This window comes from Erythrolamprus reginae, chromosome 4 (assembly GCF_031021105.1).
Source record: "Erythrolamprus reginae isolate rEryReg1 chromosome 4, rEryReg1.hap1, whole genome shotgun sequence".
Lineage (NCBI taxonomy): Eukaryota > Metazoa > Chordata > Lepidosauria > Squamata > Dipsadidae > Erythrolamprus > Erythrolamprus reginae.
In genome coordinates, this window is record NC_091953.1 from 89,338,516 (window position 1) to 89,357,284 (window position 18,769).

Genomic DNA, 18,769 nt, shown 5'->3' on the forward strand with positions numbered 1-18,769 from the left:
TCTGAAGGTCATCTTGGTTAACCTTTTCATCTGAAACATGTTCAATTCAAATAAATTAATTTGTAAGGAAAAAGATGTCCAATTTTTTTCAGTGCAATAAGTACCATATTTTTCAGACTATAAGATGCACCGATGTATAAGACACACAAAGATTTCAAAAAGGTAAGTAACAAAAAAAAGTTTTTGTCCTCCCCGGGCCCCAGGAGCACTCTGCAAACCTCCAAAACTCTCTGGACACCCCATTTTGTTTTGTTTTTTTTTCAAAACTGGGCCTGTTTTTCACCTGTTTTTGTGAAAAATGGGCACACAGAAAGTGGTCCTGGGGGCTGGGGAAAGGCAAAAATGCCCCAATTTTTGTGGAAAATGGCCCATTTTCACCTGGTTTTTTTCAAAAATGGAGTGCCCAAAGGATTTGGGAGGCCTGCAAAGTACTCCTAGTGGCTGGGGGAAGGCAAAAACATCATCCCCCCCCCAAAAAAACCAGCCTTTTTCCACCCATTTTCTTTTTTACAAAATGGGGATTTTTTGCCTTCCCCCAGCCCCAGGAGCTCTCTGCAGGCCTCCCAAACCCTTTGTGCACCTAATTTTTGGCAAAAATGGGGTGTGGAGGTGGGGCTTCAGGAGGCCAAAAATGGCTGTATTCTGTGTTTAAGATGCACCAGAATTTCCATCCTTTTTTGGGGGGGATACATCTTATACTCCAAAAAATATGGTATTCCAAATCAGGATTTCATTACTGATGTATATTTTGGAGTTTAACATTCTTATTTGGATTACTATCAGTTCTGGATACCTAATCATCAATCTTGATACAGAAGAACAAGGAACTTTGCTCCCACAAAATTGAAGCATTGTCTAGAACAGTGTTTTTCAACCAGTGTGCCGCGAGACATGGTCAGGCGTGCCACGAAGCTCAGCAAGAGAGAGAAAAAGAGAGAGAGAAAGAAAGCAGGAGAGAAAGAGAGAGAAAGAAAGCAAGAGAGAAAGAGAGAGAGAGAAAGAAAGCAACAGAGAGAGAGAAAGAGGCAGGGAAGGAGAGAGAGATAGAAAGAGAGCAAAAAAGAGAGGAAGGAAGGAAGAGAGAAAGAGGGATGGAGAGAGGAATGAAGGAAGAGAGAGAAAGAGGGAGAGAAATAGGGTGAAAGGGAGGAAGAGAGAGAGAGAATTTTTTTGTCCAAACTTTTTTTTAGCCCCCCCCCACTCCCCTCCGCTCAATGTGCCCCAACGATTTTGTATATGTAAAAAATGTGCCGCAGCTCAAAAAAGGTTGAAAATCACTGGTCTAGAAGTCAAGGGGTTTCTGCTGAGTCCCATTTGGAGATGTTAGGATATTTTGTATGACACAAATATATTTTGGTGCAAAGATTTTGGTATATTTAGAGGAAGAATTGTTCTCATCCTTATCCTCATGTCATACAAGCCACCATTCAAGAAACCTTCAGGTAAAGGTAAAGGTTTTCCTGCTATGCCTGACTCCAGGGGATGGTGCTAATCTCTGTTTCTTTATTGAGGAAGTCAGCATTGTCCAAACACATTTCTGTGGTCATATGGCCTGCATGACTGTATGCCGAAGTGCATAGAAAGCTTTATTCTATTTGTTAAGTATCAGCTTTACCAGTCATAGTTATTAATGTATAGCTTTGCTTTTCTTGTCTATAAAGGAGCCCTGCCATTTGGCAATGTGATTAATCTCCCATAATCGTTTAATTTAGAAGACCCTTTCCATGAATAAAATTTTGAATTAAGCTTAAATTCTCCATTTCATTGGATCTGCAGCAATTGCAGCAGTTGTGTGTATGCATCATGCATATGTGGATATGTCTGTTTCTGTACAGAGTATTATTTTTTATTAAGTTGATTATTTATGAACAATTCAGTGTAGCACAAGTAAAAAAATTATTTAATCCTGGAGCATTATTCTTTTGTTATAGGAAGGTGCCATGTTAATCTAAACTAGAAAATTTTTTGGAATGTTTCTAATAACATTGTTTCTGACTGGTACAAATTATTAAATATATATATATATAAGTTTTATGAACTTCGTTATCTCCACAAAATGGCTTGATTGGGTGGTGTAGGATTTAAATGATGAGGCAGAAGGAAAGAAAACAGGCGTGCAACATATGTTGGTTATGTAAATGTAGATTACATGAAAGGCAGGTTATAAGTAATTAATCAATTAATAGTTGTAACACGTTAAGAATACTTGGTGTTTATTGAGATTTTCTGAGATTGTCTTTTGATGTACATGAGTTCATCAACCTGTGTTTCAAGGTTCAAGTTCTGTTTTTTAAAAACAGTTCTGGTATAGAGTGTTTTAGAACGTTGAAAGTTGAAATACTGCAATACCACTTTTTTCTTGTTTTGCACTTTGATACTGTATCAAATTTGCATTTATACATACTTTTGTGCAAAGTTATTCCTTTTGTCCCATGAAGAATCCAGAGGGGCATTCCTGGCAGATGACGGCATGTATCACATTAGGAAAGAAACATGTGAAGGCAGGTTTAATCTTGTCTCTGTACTTACTAGACTCTATGTTGCTATTGTTGGGTTACATATGGGGCCTAAGTTGACATCTGGATTTGTTGCAGGTCTATTTAAAAGCTGTGGTGGTACAGTGGTTAGAATGCAGTATTGCAGCCTGTGTCTGATGACTCTTGGCTGACAGATGTTTGGCAGTTCAAATTTCACCGTCTCAAGGTTGACTCAGGCTTCCATCCTTCTGAGGTCTGCAAAATGAGACTCAAATTATTGGGGGCAATATGCTGACACTGAAAACCACTTAGAGAGGGCTGTAAAGCACTAAGTCTATAAGTCTAAGTGTTATTGCTATTTCCATTTTGCATACTCTTCTGTGCTGTCAAAGTTCTATTCACTAGGAAAAGGAAAAAAAATAGTTTCCCAATCTTTTTAGGAACTTAAGCTTTGACCCACCTTGTAAACAACTTTCTTAATTAAATCTCTAAATTACAAGCCCTTTGATCAATGAATGGATTCCACTTTTCTAAACTAAGACCCTTACCACTGTTTTGGTAGCATTAATAGCACTAATAGTTTAAGATGAAATGAAAGAATACCTTATTTCTTTTTCTTTTTAATAAAGATTTTAATAATATAGGCATGCAGAGAGATAGATTACCTCTGAAGTCATCCTAAGTTTTGCAATCCTTTCCTTTTTACAGTATTATTTTATTTTACTGAACATAGTAGTAATGTTAAAACATTAAAAATAGATATTATCTAAAGCAGGGTTGTCAAACTCACAGCCTATGGGCTGGATGCATCACATGCTGGCCCTACCCCTGCATGGTTTAGTGAAGGGGGCGAAGTCTTGACACATCACGTGATGCTATCGTGAGGATGTAAGTTTGAAACACCTGATCTAAAGCATTGAAAAAAAGGACTGAATACAGACTCTTCATTCAATTCACTGAGATAGGCTTCTGTCAATCAAACTGAAATGTCAAGAAATATTGTTTTATATGATAGCTGTTGAAAGCCAAATGATTTAGAAACTCTTCTGATTACATTTGATGAAGACAGCTTTATGTAGTATCAACTTTTCTTTATACAGCCAAGGATTAAATTAGAGCTCTATAGAATTATATGTAGTATACTTTAATAGAATAGTATTTACAATGATATGTAATTATTATGCATTTCAAAAATTTTCAAATTATTAATATAAGTAGAAATAGTTATAGTTTACTTAATTTGAATATATAATCTTACTCTGTCTGTTAATGTTCTTTTTTAATATAAATATGATTTTATATTCAAACCATGAAATGCTATAGAGCCTCATCCAGAGGAGAAATATTTGTTTATTCATTAGGTGTCAGATGATACTGACTCTTTGCTTTGATGATTAGTTTTTAAATTAAGAAGACTTATTCTTGCAGTTAATGAAGATCAGCACAGAACTACTGAAGGGAAAAAAACTCATTTGTTAAACATGAAGTAGTTATTGATGGGGGTCTTGCACAAATTTAATATGAAAGAAACTGAAAAATTAAAACTAGAAAAGTATCCCTAGCAGTTAATCCCATCATTTTGCTTCCATTCCAATTCTGGGAAAGTTAATTTTAAGCATATCTTAGATAGACCAGTTAAGAAAATGGAATTAAAAACTTTGAATTCTCAAAGCTAAAAGAATCAGAAGTTCACTGTACACAAAAAATATATAGCAGTGTTGGCGAATGGAACACAAGCCATTGCCCTAGCTCAGCTCCAACATGCATGTGCAAACCAGCCAGTTGATTTTCGGCTCACATGGAGGCTATGGGAGGGTGTTTTCGGCTTACAGAGGGCCTCCAGGGGGATAGGGGAGGGCATTTTTGCCCTCTCCAGGCTGTAGCATAGCCTCTAGAGCCTGGGGAGGGTGAAAAAATGGGCCTCCTGGGCCCATCAGAGTTGGGAAAATGGGCCATTTCAGGCCTCCAGGGGGAGAGGGAGGCCATTTTCGTCCTCCACAGGCATTGAATTATGGGTACCCGCACATGCCCTGATTATGAATGGTGGGCACCCACATCTCTATGATAGCGCACGCACTTTCAGCACCAATGGAAAAAAATGTTTGCCATCACTGATCTATAAGCCTAGTGCAAAGACAAAAGTCTATCTTTCCTTCCTTCATTCCTTCCTTCCTTCCTTCCTTCCTTCCTTCCTTCCTATACAGTTATTATCACATGGTAATCATTGTTAGGATAATTTTTCATAATTTGAATGATGCAATCAACTTATTGATTGGCAAAACCAGTTAAATTCTTTATATAAACTGGAACTGAAACAATGTTCATTGAGTTATTTAAATCTTTCTCATATGATGACAGAACACTAGTGCCCATGCTGCAATTTTTAAGCTTTTTTCTGAAGTTTCATATATGTTCCAATTCCAGAATAAAAATTATAACTGCCAGAAAATTCTCTTTGCTGCTTCCATTTCTGTGCATACAGAAGTCTTGCTGCTGTTATCATATATAGAAATTATGTCCTATGTTGTCCCAAAAGTGTTTTTTTCAGAAGACAAGTGGACTTTCTTTGTTTTTCCTTTAATACATTTCACTTCTCATCCAAGAATCTTCTTCAGTTCCACTATTCTTTGTTTCGAATTGCTAATCCATCAAATTTAAAGAAAAACCTTGGATTTCAGTTGTACATTTCTGTAAAGATTTCTTTGAATTAAAATGCATGTATCATTCCAATACTACTTAATTTTCTTACATGTTATGAAAGGTGATAAAAAGTATCTTCAGACTGATTAAATTTCCAGCATGTATTTCCACACCATTATACATCTTTGATAATTTATCAGGTGTTCCAGATGAAAGATATATCATCTTATGAAAATTCTCTTTCAAGTTATAATTTAGTATGGATTTCAATTCCTTACTCCACATATACTCATGTTGATTAAACATTATATTATGTCCATTTTTACCTACTTAGCGTTACAGTATTTAACATATTCTTCTTCCATGTTCATATTCCACAGAGGTTTCTTAGCAATAGCATATTCGTAATTGGTTCACAGATCCAGGTCAGAATCGAGTTTTTTCCCCATTTGTAAAGTCAAAATTCTTCTTATCCAATTAAAATCTTTCTGTCAACTGAGCACAAACAAACCATGGACAAAGTAAAAGGAAAGTAAAAGCCTCCTTTTCCAATCCTTTTCTAAGTTCTCCATGAAAAAAAAAATCAGTTTAAGTCAACCAAGTCTGTGTTAGCATTTGTCTTCTAAAAAGGATTCTTGAACTGACAATCATAGAAGAATTTTGGGTTTCAATCTTGCTTTAAATCTGTTCCAAACCTTTAATATGGCATTTCTAACAAAATGATTTTGAAAATGTGCATTAATCTTAACTTTGTGTTGTTACATTAGATAAGCAGGCCTCCTAAATCTCAAATAATGTCCTTTCAACTCAAATAATCTCCTATTTCTGAGTCAACAATCTTCCATCCATATCAAACAACAAGCAATAACATTAAAATATCTCTGTGGAACAGAAACTCTCAAAAATCTTTTTAGCTTCCAGTTGACAGCTTACTCTATATTTACAGTTATGATAATTTACAAATGCTAATGGATGACACCTTTTCAACTGTTGGGTGCCTACAAGTGTTTCAAGTGGGAGTGATGAAGTCTGAATTTTCCATCAGTTGCATTACATTTTACATTACATTTACATTGCAATTCCGAAATGTCTTGTAGAAATAATGCCTGTGAAGTTAAAAAAAAAAGTTAAAAAAACTTGCGACGTTGATAATAAAAATGATAAATTAGGACGTAGTGAACTATATACTATATACAGTACTATATACAGGACTGTGGAATTCAAACTGTTCCAAGCGAATTGCTTTCAGCAAATCAAGGAAAATCTGAAGCTTATGAATTTGACAGCTTTCTGAATTACAAGGCCACCTGCAAACATGGCTCATTTCCATTTTCAAAATCTGATAACACGATAAAAGTGTAAATGGGGTTTGCATGACAGGAAGGCAGATGCTTTTTTATTTGTTTTTTTCCATCCTCTGCACAGACCCCTCAAAAACAACAACAGCAGCAGCAGCAGCAGCAACAACAAAAACAAAACCTGGTTTGTTGCTGTGGGATCACTGAAGTCTGAGTACCCAAAGTGAAAAAGTTAGCTTCACCTACATTCTTGCTCAAAACCGTGTCCTACTAAATTAACTGTGCAGTACTTTGCAGATCTATTCATCATTTACCTCTTACTAAATCCATAAAGAATTGTTATTTTGTGCATTATTGAAGAGGATAGAGAATCAAATAGCAGCTAGTTTTACGTTCATGCTGTCAGTAGGTGTTTTCCATGCTTTTAAAGACTGGGAGCAGGCTACAATTAGCAATATAAAATGAAAACATAAAAACCAATAACTTCCCTACAAGAAGAAGATGATGTCATGAAATAGGCTGCAAAATGATCAAGTCTCTTCAAGTAGCTCATAACTTTTCAAAAATATAATACCTGGGTTTTAATACTCTAAGACAGAAGACCCCCACTATGAGTATAGAGCTGCTTTACATGGTTTTCCTTCAGGTAGTAGACAATGCCTACTGCATTGTTGTTAACTGGTGTTACATCTGCTACTATGTGCTGAACCTAAAGGTTTCCATACAATTTTCAAGGGCTGACTGATATAAAACAAACTTTCGTGGTTTAGTCATTGACAAGATCACAACATAGAGAAAAGTGGGGGGGGTGGTTTCATAGTCACAACTGATATACAACATGTGACTATGAAAAGGTCATAGTTTCTATCTGCTATTCAAGCATAAATTTTGAGTCCAGAGAGATACTCAGATGTTTCATTAAAGTTCATTTAATGTCCAAGATGGACATTAAATTACCCTTGGAAATAGTTTCAATGCTTACTATATGGAATTTAATGTGTGCTTGTGTCTCCCTATCTGGACATAAAATATCCAGTCATTGCATAAGGGCTTCCAGTACTCCTCCTGCCCATCCCATACTGATAATACCTCACTCCATCCCAACAGCTGTGTGATGGAAAGTGTAGCTGAAGAAAAAATCCACCGACCCACCTGGGACCCTTCTCCTCATGCATGTGAGCATGTGACCAGTAGCAATGGGTATTTAGAACCCACTACTGGTGTGTGTGTGTGTGTGTGTACGTACATACATTCTTCTCTCCTTGGAGGGAAGAGAACTGGATTTGATTGGATCTCACAAAGATATCTTTGGGTTAGGCTTCACAAATTGTCAGCTCCTATCTGCCTTACCAGGTAGACCAGACATGAAACAAGGCCATATCCATTATTTCTACTTTATTATAAAGCACTTTTTTAATTTAAAAAACCTGTTTTTAATATTGTAATCGCTATAGGAGCATAAATGTAAAAGAAATAAAAATTGCCACACTTCATGTTTTTTAGTGACAGAAACAATAATTGAATCCTTAAAGCTTGTATTAATTACATTTAAGTAGAACTTTAAGCTTTTGAAAATTGGAAGAAGAAAAGATTTTATGTGCATGCCCTGTAACTCATTATTTGAGTTTAATGTAATCTTTCCTTTCTTTTTTTCTTTTTTTCTTTTTTTTTTAATTTGTAGGTTTCCTAAGTACTGGAGACCAGGCAGCAAAAGGCAATTATGGATTACTTGACCAAATTCAAGCTCTGAGATGGATTGAAGAAAATATTGGATCATTTGGAGGAGACCCCAAGAGAGTTACTATTTTTGGATCAGGAGCTGGGGCATCGTGTGTTAGTCTCTTGACATTATCTCACTATTCGGAAGGTAATCATTCTCTATGTTAAATAATATAATTGTAATAGCCATAAAGTAAGCATGGATTGCAACCCAATGAAAATTGGAGTCAATTATAACATTGTACTGTATATTTCAGAAATAATTTCACATCCTAGATATTCACATTGAATTTTTCATTTTTTATATAATGAACATTGACTATGTGAGAAAATACAGCTACCATTTGGCAAGAGGACTGTAATAATGTTTTGTTATCATTCCAGCAAATTGAACTGTACTTTCTCTTAATCAGTATTTCTTCTTGATATCATAAATATTCCTTTTGTTTTGTCAATTGTGTGTGTATGTGTATTTTAATTTTCACTTTTGCACCTGCAGGTCTGTTCCAAAAAGCAATCATACAAAGTGGAACAGCCCTATCCAGCTGGGCAGTGAATTACCAACCTGCCAAGTACACTGCAATTTTGGCAGAAAAAGTGGGCTGCAACACGTTGGACACTACAGACTTAGTTGAATGCTTTCGGAATAAGAACTACAAAGAACTCATTCAGCAAACAATCACACCAGCTACATACCACATTGCCTTTGGGCCTGTGATTGATGGGGATGTAATTCCAGATGATCCACAGATTCTAATGGAACAGGGAGAATTTCTCAACTATGATATAATGTTAGGCGTAAACCAAGGAGAAGGTTTAAAATTTGTAGATGGAATTGTGGATAATGAAGAAGGCATATCTCCGAATGATTTTGATTTCTCTGTATCTAATTTTGTGGACAATCTATATGGTTATCCAGAAGGGAAAGATACTCTAAGAGAAACCATTAAATTCATGTACACAGATTGGGCAGACAAGGAGAATCCTGAAACACGAAGGAAGACCCTGGTAGCACTTTTTACTGACCACCAATGGGTTGCACCAGCTGTTGCCACAGCAGACCTCCATGCTCAGTATGGTTCTCCAACATACTTCTATGCATTTTATCACCATTGCCAAAGTGAAATGAAACCCAGTTGGGCTGATTCTGCACATGGTGATGAAGTCCCTTATGTGTTTGGTATCCCCATGATTGGTCCTACTGAATTGTTCAACTGCAACTTTTCAAAGAATGATGTCATGCTCAGTGCGGTTGTTATGACCTATTGGACAAACTTCGCCAAAACAGGGTAGGATGACACCTAACATTTTGAGCATAACATTGCTTTATAAGATTATAATTGTAATGATAACATTTTCTCTTTTGATATTCTTATAACACCTTTCTTGTTGGGCCTGCCCTTGTTTCATAGTGGGCACCGTGCTATAGAAGGAAACCAGCATTTTCCAAATATAATGTACAAGCAAGGCTAGCTTAAAAGAACGTGTTGTAGATTTTTGGGACTATGACCCCTATATATGTAACAAGATTAGGATTAATTATTCTATCTTTTTACAAATTATGCTGAATAGCTTTCAGGACCTTGGAGAAGGTACAGCCTACACATGTATACAGTCAAATTTAAACATCTTTATCGAAAATAGACCTTGCCCCACCAACCCAGAGGCAAGGAAGTAAATCAAATTCACCATTCATGGGTATTACCAAGACTACAGATCACATTTCTTGCCATCCAATTTCTGGCAATAAAATTACATTTATTTGGAATAATTGCAATACAAAAATATAATTCAGTAATCAAGCACATTTGATTTATGTATACAGATATTGCTATGAGTAAGAGATACATTTGTCACATTAAATTGTTTCATAGATAGCAGCAATTTGGTTAGTTTGTCTATTTCAGTCCTGTTTTCTCACCATTTCATATTCCCATAACACTTAGGGCATATAATGTGTTACTGGGGGTGGGGGGCATGGAATGATCTTATCAAGACTGCCACTGTGATTTCATTATAGAATTAATTGGTTGCCTTTTTAAAATTAAAAGGTGAATGATATAATAGAAGTAATTATATATATTTGTTTCTTCATCTAGGTACATGATTAATTTTTAAATTAATATTTATTTTATTAAATGTGAAAGCTCCAATATATTTTTGAAGCATATGAAAGGAACATAATGCTACAATAGGTCAGAGGAACTTACTGGTAAAGCTAACAGAAAACATTTTATATAAATATCTTAAAACAATAATGCAGTATTTTCCCCTCTATATAGCAGTGATGGTTGTTGTTTTGTTTCAGATTTTGAAACTTTCTTCTTCGTTCTCTTTTCTTGTCTTAGTATTGAATTTTAAGAAAGGTCCTTGCAGTGCACCAAGGGCCCATAAATCTTTCCAATGAACCTTTATGGCAAATCCGAGCTTTCAGAACCGCAGCTCTACTGCAGTGCAGAAAATGGTATGCAGCAATATTGGACAGTTCAGAGAAAAACATAGTGTCCTGATTCATTCAGGAGCTTAAGTGGATTTCATAGGATTTAAGAAAGTCAGACTGGCATAGTAGATATCATCACAAAAAGCAAGCAATTGTTTCTGTTCAACAAAGAAACCAGGAGACAACATCATTCTCTACACTAAAAAATGATATATACTACTTCTTCCTTGACTACTAAATTTAAGCAGCATTCCTATATATTGGATGGATGCAAAAATGGATATAAGGATGAATGGACAGAGAAATCAATCCCACTTTGGCTTCCAACCATTTTTCCATAAAAATAATAAATAGGGAAATCTTTTTTTTCAGAATTTTCTGAATTTGACTGGCTGCTTCCACCTAGCACAGGAGGGATACCAACTGTGCTTATAGAATGTATAGAATTACTTGAGTTGAACAAAGTGACTGTTTTTTCCAAAAGAAATAGAATTCTTTGTTTAGAAACATATACACTATTTGCATATTTTAAAGCAAAATACATAGATTAAGTGAATTGTCCTATGCAAGTAGACCTCAGCCTATGACCACAATTAACCCCAGAATTCCCTTTGCTAAGCAAAACATTTGTTAAGTGATATTTTCCTCATTGTATGAACTTTTTTGCCACAGTTGTTCAGTGAATCACTGCAGATGTTAAGTTAGTTACATGAATGTTAAGTGAATCTGACTTCCTCATTGACTTTGCTTAGCAGAAGGTCACACAAGGTGATCACAGACCCTGTAGACAGTGTGACCATCATAAATACATGTCAGTTGCCAAGCATCTGAATTTTGATCATGTGACTATAGGAATGCTACAACAGCTGTAAGTGTGAAAAACAATCCTGTAAATATTCCTAGTGCCATTGTAACTTCAAATGGTTACTAAATGAACTTTTGTAAGTCAAGGACTACTTATAATGAGCAACTCAGATATAAGCATGATGAGTTAATTTTGAATGCTAGGAGATCTTACTTAAAAGGAAAATTTTATTAGGTGAATATAAAATATTAATAAAATTAAATTATAGTTGTAAACAGTAGTAAACAATGAAAAACCTTGGGAGAATTTTATAGTAGTTGTGGATATTTCAAACCACAAGTACATTTTACATACCATACAGAAGAGAGAGGGAGGAAGGGAACAAGAGAGAGAGCACTCAATGCTATTCAATATAATTCATTATGCATCTTGCTGCCTTGTTGAAAAAGCATTTGTATCTCAAGAGAAACCAGAGGAAAAAATAAAAAAGCTTATAGCAGAAGACAACATATTGCACAATAGTTGCATTATATATCCACATATTTGTCCCAGTTTTGAAGAAGAATCTGTAATTGTTGCCTCGGCAATACTGTAGTTTAGTATTTTATAAAAATTTGCTTCAGTTCTTCAGAAACAGGATGAAGCTATTGTTACTGTGGCTAATAAAAGGACTTCATAGTGAATCCCACTGATCTACTTCATGGAATTTTCTTCAATTTATGGAGAGCAACTTAGCAAGAGAACTTTTACTGTTTCCCTTTAATCTCTTTTACTCAACTTGTAACTAAAGCTGACAGCACTTTGTATCTAAGTGAAATCATTTAAACATACTAGGAGTTCTATCTTGTTTCCAGAATGCATTTTCAGTTCCTATTACAAGTGTTTTCTTAAGTAAACAAGATGGAGTAAACCCAATGTAAGAACTTTCAAGACATCCCTAGCAATGATAGAACCACAAATTGAAGTTGAAACATTCCTTCGTCTCTTCGAGAAAAAGTTAGAAACTTTGATAACAAAGGCAGTGTTTTGTTTTCTTTAAATTTTGGCCCACTCATTTGTATCAACCCTTTGTCTTTCTCTCTTAGAGGAAGAACTTGATTTGATCAACAGCCATTTTGTCCAGCTGAAGCTGAATTAAATTCTAGAGATTAATCAATATGCCGAAATCCATGACTATTTTTCTATATATCAAAATTAGTACAGCATTTGTGTATGTGTTTGATAGGTAGTAGGTTGACAGATAGATGCCATTTCTTTCTTTACTGTATATTATTCAAAATATGGAAATCAAAGCAAGGAACTTGATACCTATTTAACGATTAAGAAAAACCATACAAAATCCTCTTATATTGAGCAGAGAGACCACTGTAAAAATATTTAGGATGGTATGAGAATATCCTATCATGTTTTTGTATATGAATATGTAAACCAAGTACTTTTTATATCACATCATCCATAATTTTTGCTGGATCCAGTTAAAATAGAGAGTGATAATCCACAGTAGGAGAGATCAAAGGTAGAATGTGATTTATATATTTACTAGAAATCAGAAAACCTAGATCTAAAAATCTATAAATCTACAACAGAAATTCACATACGCTGCATTTTTTTTCCTCAACATGGAAGGTATTCCCAATGGCAAAATCTAATACAGATATCCACAATCCAATTTCAGAAGGGTAACTGAATGGGAAATGTACAAAGTATCCTGAATAGTTTCAAATGAAGTTATATTTATACAGTATTGTTGGTGATTTGCATTATAGCAGGTTCGATACCTTTGCTTGAAACAATTCGTTGCAGAAATATAGTTGTAGCTTTTATACCAGTTATACTTGCAGGTCTAATTATTGACATTGGAAACATGTTCTGTTTCAATAGCCATTAATGATTTATATATCTCTTAGAAATCAGAAAAGCTAGATCTAAAAATCTATAAATCTACAAGATAAATTCACATACACTGCATTTTTTTCCTGCTGTTCCAACAAAAGCAGTAGTGAACATAGTAAAAAAGGGCTTGATACTTATTATGATTTGCTTTAACAGCACTCTATAATTAAAATGAAACCCCATGGCGGGAGGGGGGGACTAGTTTTCCTATCACGTGGAAATGAGTGAACACTATTGTATGTATAGGGAAGATAGAAAAAGATCCATTCTATTCACAAAATATTTAATGTTCTTTATTTCAAAATTCTTAGTGTTTACAAAGAGAGCTATCTAACACTGTAATTACAATTTTCAAGATTTGACACTTTTAGCCTTTTTAAAAAAGATTTCTATGTTCATAGGTAGTTGATGTAAGCCATAGTAATAACTGAATGAGTTTACATTTAAAAAGATACTTTAAGCTTCATTTAGTACAGACTGGATACTTATCAGTAATTATTGTTGGGAACATATTATACCTGTACTGTGAGCCCTGCATTAACTGCCTGTTAATTTCTAGGTAAAATTTAAATTGCTAATGTTAATTCTTTATGGCTTAGTACTAAGCTATCGTGAGAGCTGCAACTTCCATTGGCCCACCTGTTACAATCATGTTTAGGAGAAGCAGCAGATAGTTCTCCATTTTCAAGAGTTCATGGAGAGTTTCAGAAGTAATGTTTTTCAGTGGCAGTTCTGGCCCTTTGGAATGACCTGTTGCTTGAGGAGATGGGATATGCCACCTTCTGGAAAATCAGTTATTTCAGAGAGAACATTTAAATCATGATGCCTACTTCCCATTGTGCGATTTATGGTTATTTATAAACATATATTAATGGGGTGTATGTGGGCATCTGAAAATCTGTTAGATTGTGATGAGATACTGACAAAGAAATAAATTTGAGGAAATATCACAAAATAGTCCCATTTCATACTAGCATCCCAAATCAGATTCAAGTTGCCAAGTCATGAGGTTTGTTCAGTGATGTCACAATTTATAGTTCATCCCTTTATGTAGGAGAAGGGATGGCATAACCTGGGGTGGAAAGGGGAAACAGCCTGGAATCCCTATATACCCATAAAGGAACTAAGTCCAATTTCTTTTGAGTGGCCTTGAACGTTATCTAACTCTAAGCAGGTGCATAAGCTTTTAGCAATACATTAATTTAATTGAACCTTCACATGTAGATCTGGTCTTTCATTCCTGATACTTTACTCACTTTCTGGATTCCTGTGTCCATGCCTATCATTGAAATCTGCATTTGTGAACTATTATTGAAAATCCCCGAAAAGTTGCCCTTTTTTAAAAGTAACTTAAAATATTGCTTTTATATGTTAGGCAAATATACAAGTACTATAAAATGTATCCAGAGTATATATTTTGGGCAAGTATTCTTATCTAAGCAGACTGTGCTCTATTAATCATATCCTTGAAACTCAAAATATCTTCAAATAACGAATGTAAGGAAATTGACTTCAGTTCTTGTAATACATTTGAGTATGTAACTTATTTGTTTTTAATATTATTTATTTGTATACTTTTAGGGATCCAAACCAGCCTGTTCCCCAAGATACAAAATTCATCCATACAAAGCCTAATCGTTTTGAAGAAGTTGCTTGGTCTAAATACAACCCAAAAGACCAACTTTATTTACACATTGGTTTGAAACCCAGAGTTCGAGATCACTACCGAGCAACAAAAGTCGCTTTCTGGTTAGAACTTGTACCACACTTGCACAATTTGAATGAAATATTTCAGTATGTTTCTACTACAACTAAGGTGCCACCGCCTGATATGACATCATTCCCTTATGTTACCCGACGTTCTCCTGGGAAATTTACCACCAAACGCCCATTAATGACTCCAAGCAACAATCCAAAGCATTCAAAAGACACCCAGAAAACCTCTCCAGAGGATACAAGTGTTCTGATAGAAAACAAGAGAGATTATTCTACAGAGCTAAGTGTTACTATTGCTGTAGGAGCATCATTATTATTTCTCAACATTTTGGCATTTGCGGCCTTGTACTATAAGAAAGACAAGCGACGTCATGAGACCCACAGACGCCCCAGTCCACAAAGGAACACAACCAATGATATTGCCCATATACAGAATGAAGAAATTATGTCACTGCAGATGAAACAGCTGGAGCATGATCATGACTGTGAGTCACTACAAGCTCATGATACCCTGAGACTCACCTGTCCACCTGATTATACCCTGACTCTTAGAAGATCTCCAGATGATATTCCACTCATGACACCCAATACCATAACCATGATTCCAAATACATTAACAGGAATGCAACCTTTGCATACTTTCAACACTTTCAGTGGAGGACAGAACAGTACTAATTTGCCTCATGGACATTCCACCACTAGAGTATAGCTCAGTCATGCACCCATCACATACCATCTGGAAGATTAACCATAAGAAAAAAAGGGGGGGAAGTTCATATTCTCCATCAAGAAATTTGTGGAAATGAAAAGTTAAAAGGTGAAAGAGCAGAATGGTCATAATTTTCTTCAGATCCTTTCCATAGGAACTCTGGTATTCAAGAAAGATCACCCTCTTAAGCCCTGTGAAATGTGAAATGTGTACATTGCTATTAGGATTCCGCTTTAATATCTCAACCACTTTGAGTTGAAAATAAGAGTTGAGGCCTGAAGAAAGTCTCCTAGAAAAGGATATATATTGAGTGTAACAAACAGAAATGGAAGTTTTGAAACACAGAGCCAGTGACTGTATAGGGTTTCTTCTTCTTCTTTTCTTTGAATAAATAAAATTAAAAAAAAGATGTTCTATATGTGCCATACCATGAATGGCCCTTGTTATACAAAAGACGTCATCATGGGCTTTTACCCATCCTAAGAAGCTGTAATCCAGAATGGGGAAATAAGATTTTATTATTATTAAAAAAAATAGGACTGACTATGCAGTAAATATGTATAGTTCTGTGCAAAGAGATGACTTGCCAGCCTGAACTATATTTAAGGAACTTTGTAAAAAAAAAAAAAGTGTACATAGCTGTGAGTTTTAAAAAAGAAGCTTTTATTGATGTTTTCAGTTTGAAAAATGCTTTTAGAAAGATTGTGCCCTCAGTTGTGATCTATGTGTATAAGCATTAATCATACCACCTATGTTTCCTCCCAAACCTAAAGGAGGGTATTCTTCTTAATTACTACTGATGATCCAAACATGAAAGATTTTTTTCCCTAATGTTTCATTTCTGGGAAAACATGTTGTATCATACAAAGGACACAGATGACAGTGTTAGCCTGCTAGATTTTCCTTTACAGGCTGAATAGATGCATGTTGAGGAATTCATAGGTAGGAAACAGGATTTTACTTTTCCTCCCTTAAAGGAAACATACCTTCCATGCTACCCCACCCTACCATTTCCCTTCCTCTTTGTGTTAGCGTCCATTATATTGCAACACAGAGATAAATTGGAAGAATTTCAACAAGCTTGTTCAGTTGATCTAAGAACTTTGTTATTGGTATCCTATGTGCCATGAATCTTGGTTTCTTTTAGACAGCCTACTTTCTAAAGCAGTTTTTCCCCTTTGATAAGATTCTGCCTGCTCTAGCAGATGGCAGAAAAGGTTGTGCAAAGAAAGGAAATTGATATAGCTACGTTGAACAGGGAGATCACACAAGTTAGACAAAGGGTGATATTATTTTCCCATTACGTTCTTGCTGGATCAATAACTACAACTTTTGACCTATTTTAATCAAGCTTAGTTTGATTAAATGGAAAGCAAATGAGAAACCCTATTAATGTATAATTGGTGAATTGTTTTGAAGAAGTTGGATCATTTCACAATTCATCATTATTAATTCTATAAGAAAATATTCACATCTACAAATGCAGGGAAGTGTGGTGTGCAATGCAGCTATTCCAACAATATACCTGGCATCTCTGTATAGAGTTGAAAAACAAATCTAAAGAAAAATCAATCAAAATAAATCAGACATTATAAAAGTAGAAATTGTTATTAGTGGGTTACAAATGGTTTATAAAGGTAGAAACCAAAGATATTTGAACAGAGTTCAAGATCATATTTTTCCTGGGTGTACATTCTATTTTTTCTCTTTTATTGAGGAAGGCACAACACTGCTATACTATCATCTTTGTAATAATAAATATAAATGTGATGTGATGTCACATAATGTAACACAGGATGCCTTCTGCTTTAAAATAGATAGTTTGAGCTATTCTAACATAGCTACTTTGATGTTTTGCTGGGTATGGAGTATGGAATATATGTACAGCTTCATGCTGATTCCGAGACAGAAAACAGATTCCTAGGGTAACAAACAACAGCTGGAGACCTAATAGAATTGTTAACATGATCTTCCATCTTAGAAAATGAAATTAGTATGTGCTTTCCTTTTCCTTCCTGGTAAAACTTTTAACAGTTCCAATTTTTACCCAATAGTCAAAGGAAGTCAATGCATTCCTTGATTTTTTAAAATGTAATTGTAAGGTATTTATTTTGTTAGTTTTATATTTCACTTTCCTTCTAAGAGCTCATGGTAGCATACATAACATTCCCTCCTCCAGCTTTTCCCTATAAAAACAACCCTGTGAAATTGATTGCTCTTAAAAGTAGGGATTGGCACAAAGTCACCTAGTGAGCTTTCCTATCTGAAGGCAGACTAGAAATTGGGTCTTCTCAATCCTTGCCCAATATCTTAATCACTTCATGACACTGGTTGTCCAAAGCTGGATTTTTGCTGGATCATGACTAAAACATAACACTTCTTCATGACTCAGTGGGGAATAATGAAAACGATGGCATCTTATTCAGATGGGTATGTTTGTCATGTGAATTATGGTATTTGTTTAGTACTTCCAGTTGTTTTCTGCTAGCAATATGTACAGTAATGTGTCAGGCTTGTGACATTTGGATAAAACCATTTCTGTAAGTGAATTATTTTAGCTTTTAAAAATCGATGAAGATGATGTCACTTTAATAATTTAATACATCAGATAGATGTATGATTTATAAATGGACGTTTTTAGGCTCTTCAAAGGATTGTACAGTATTATAATAATAACAACAAAAGATACTTTAAAGAATAGAAAAAAAATCCAAGACTTTTCTTCTTAACCTTAAGAGGCACGCAGGGTTTTTTTTTTTTGTTATTATTTCTTCATTTTTTTCTTTTTTGGTTTGCCTTAAGTAAGGACAGAAGATATATATGGCTGGACACATATGTATAAACTTTTCAGCAGCATTTTTAATAATAAAATATGACAGTATTTTCTAATGCTTTGTGCAAAGAATTACGTGTTTATCATTTTTTTAAACTATCATTTTAAAAATTTCTGTGTGAATGTGCACATGTATGTGAGCATATGGATGTAGTCCATAATGAGCCTTGTCAACACTTGAAAAATATTGAAATAATAACCTGGATAAAGATAAATACTTTAACCAATCTTGCTAAGAG

General features: G+C 34.9%; 1 protein-coding gene across 2 annotated transcripts in view; it reads left to right on the forward strand.

The window, feature by feature from the left end:
* The window catches only part of NLGN4X (neuroligin 4 X-linked), a 242,593-nt gene extending 225,484 nt beyond the window's left edge, over window positions 1–17,109 (forward strand). For both annotated transcript variants that reach the window (XM_070750864.1, XM_070750863.1), the window contains exons 4-6: window positions 8,097–8,282; window positions 8,634–9,423; window positions 14,854–17,109. In XM_070750864.1, the coding sequence (XP_070606965.1) occupies window positions 8,097–8,282; window positions 8,634–9,423; window positions 14,854–15,697 (1,820 nt within the window). In that variant the 3' untranslated portion in view covers window positions 15,698–17,109. The remainder of the gene's footprint in view (window positions 1–8,096; window positions 8,283–8,633; window positions 9,424–14,853) is intronic.
* The last annotated feature ends 1,660 nt before the right edge of the window (window positions 17,110–18,769 follow it).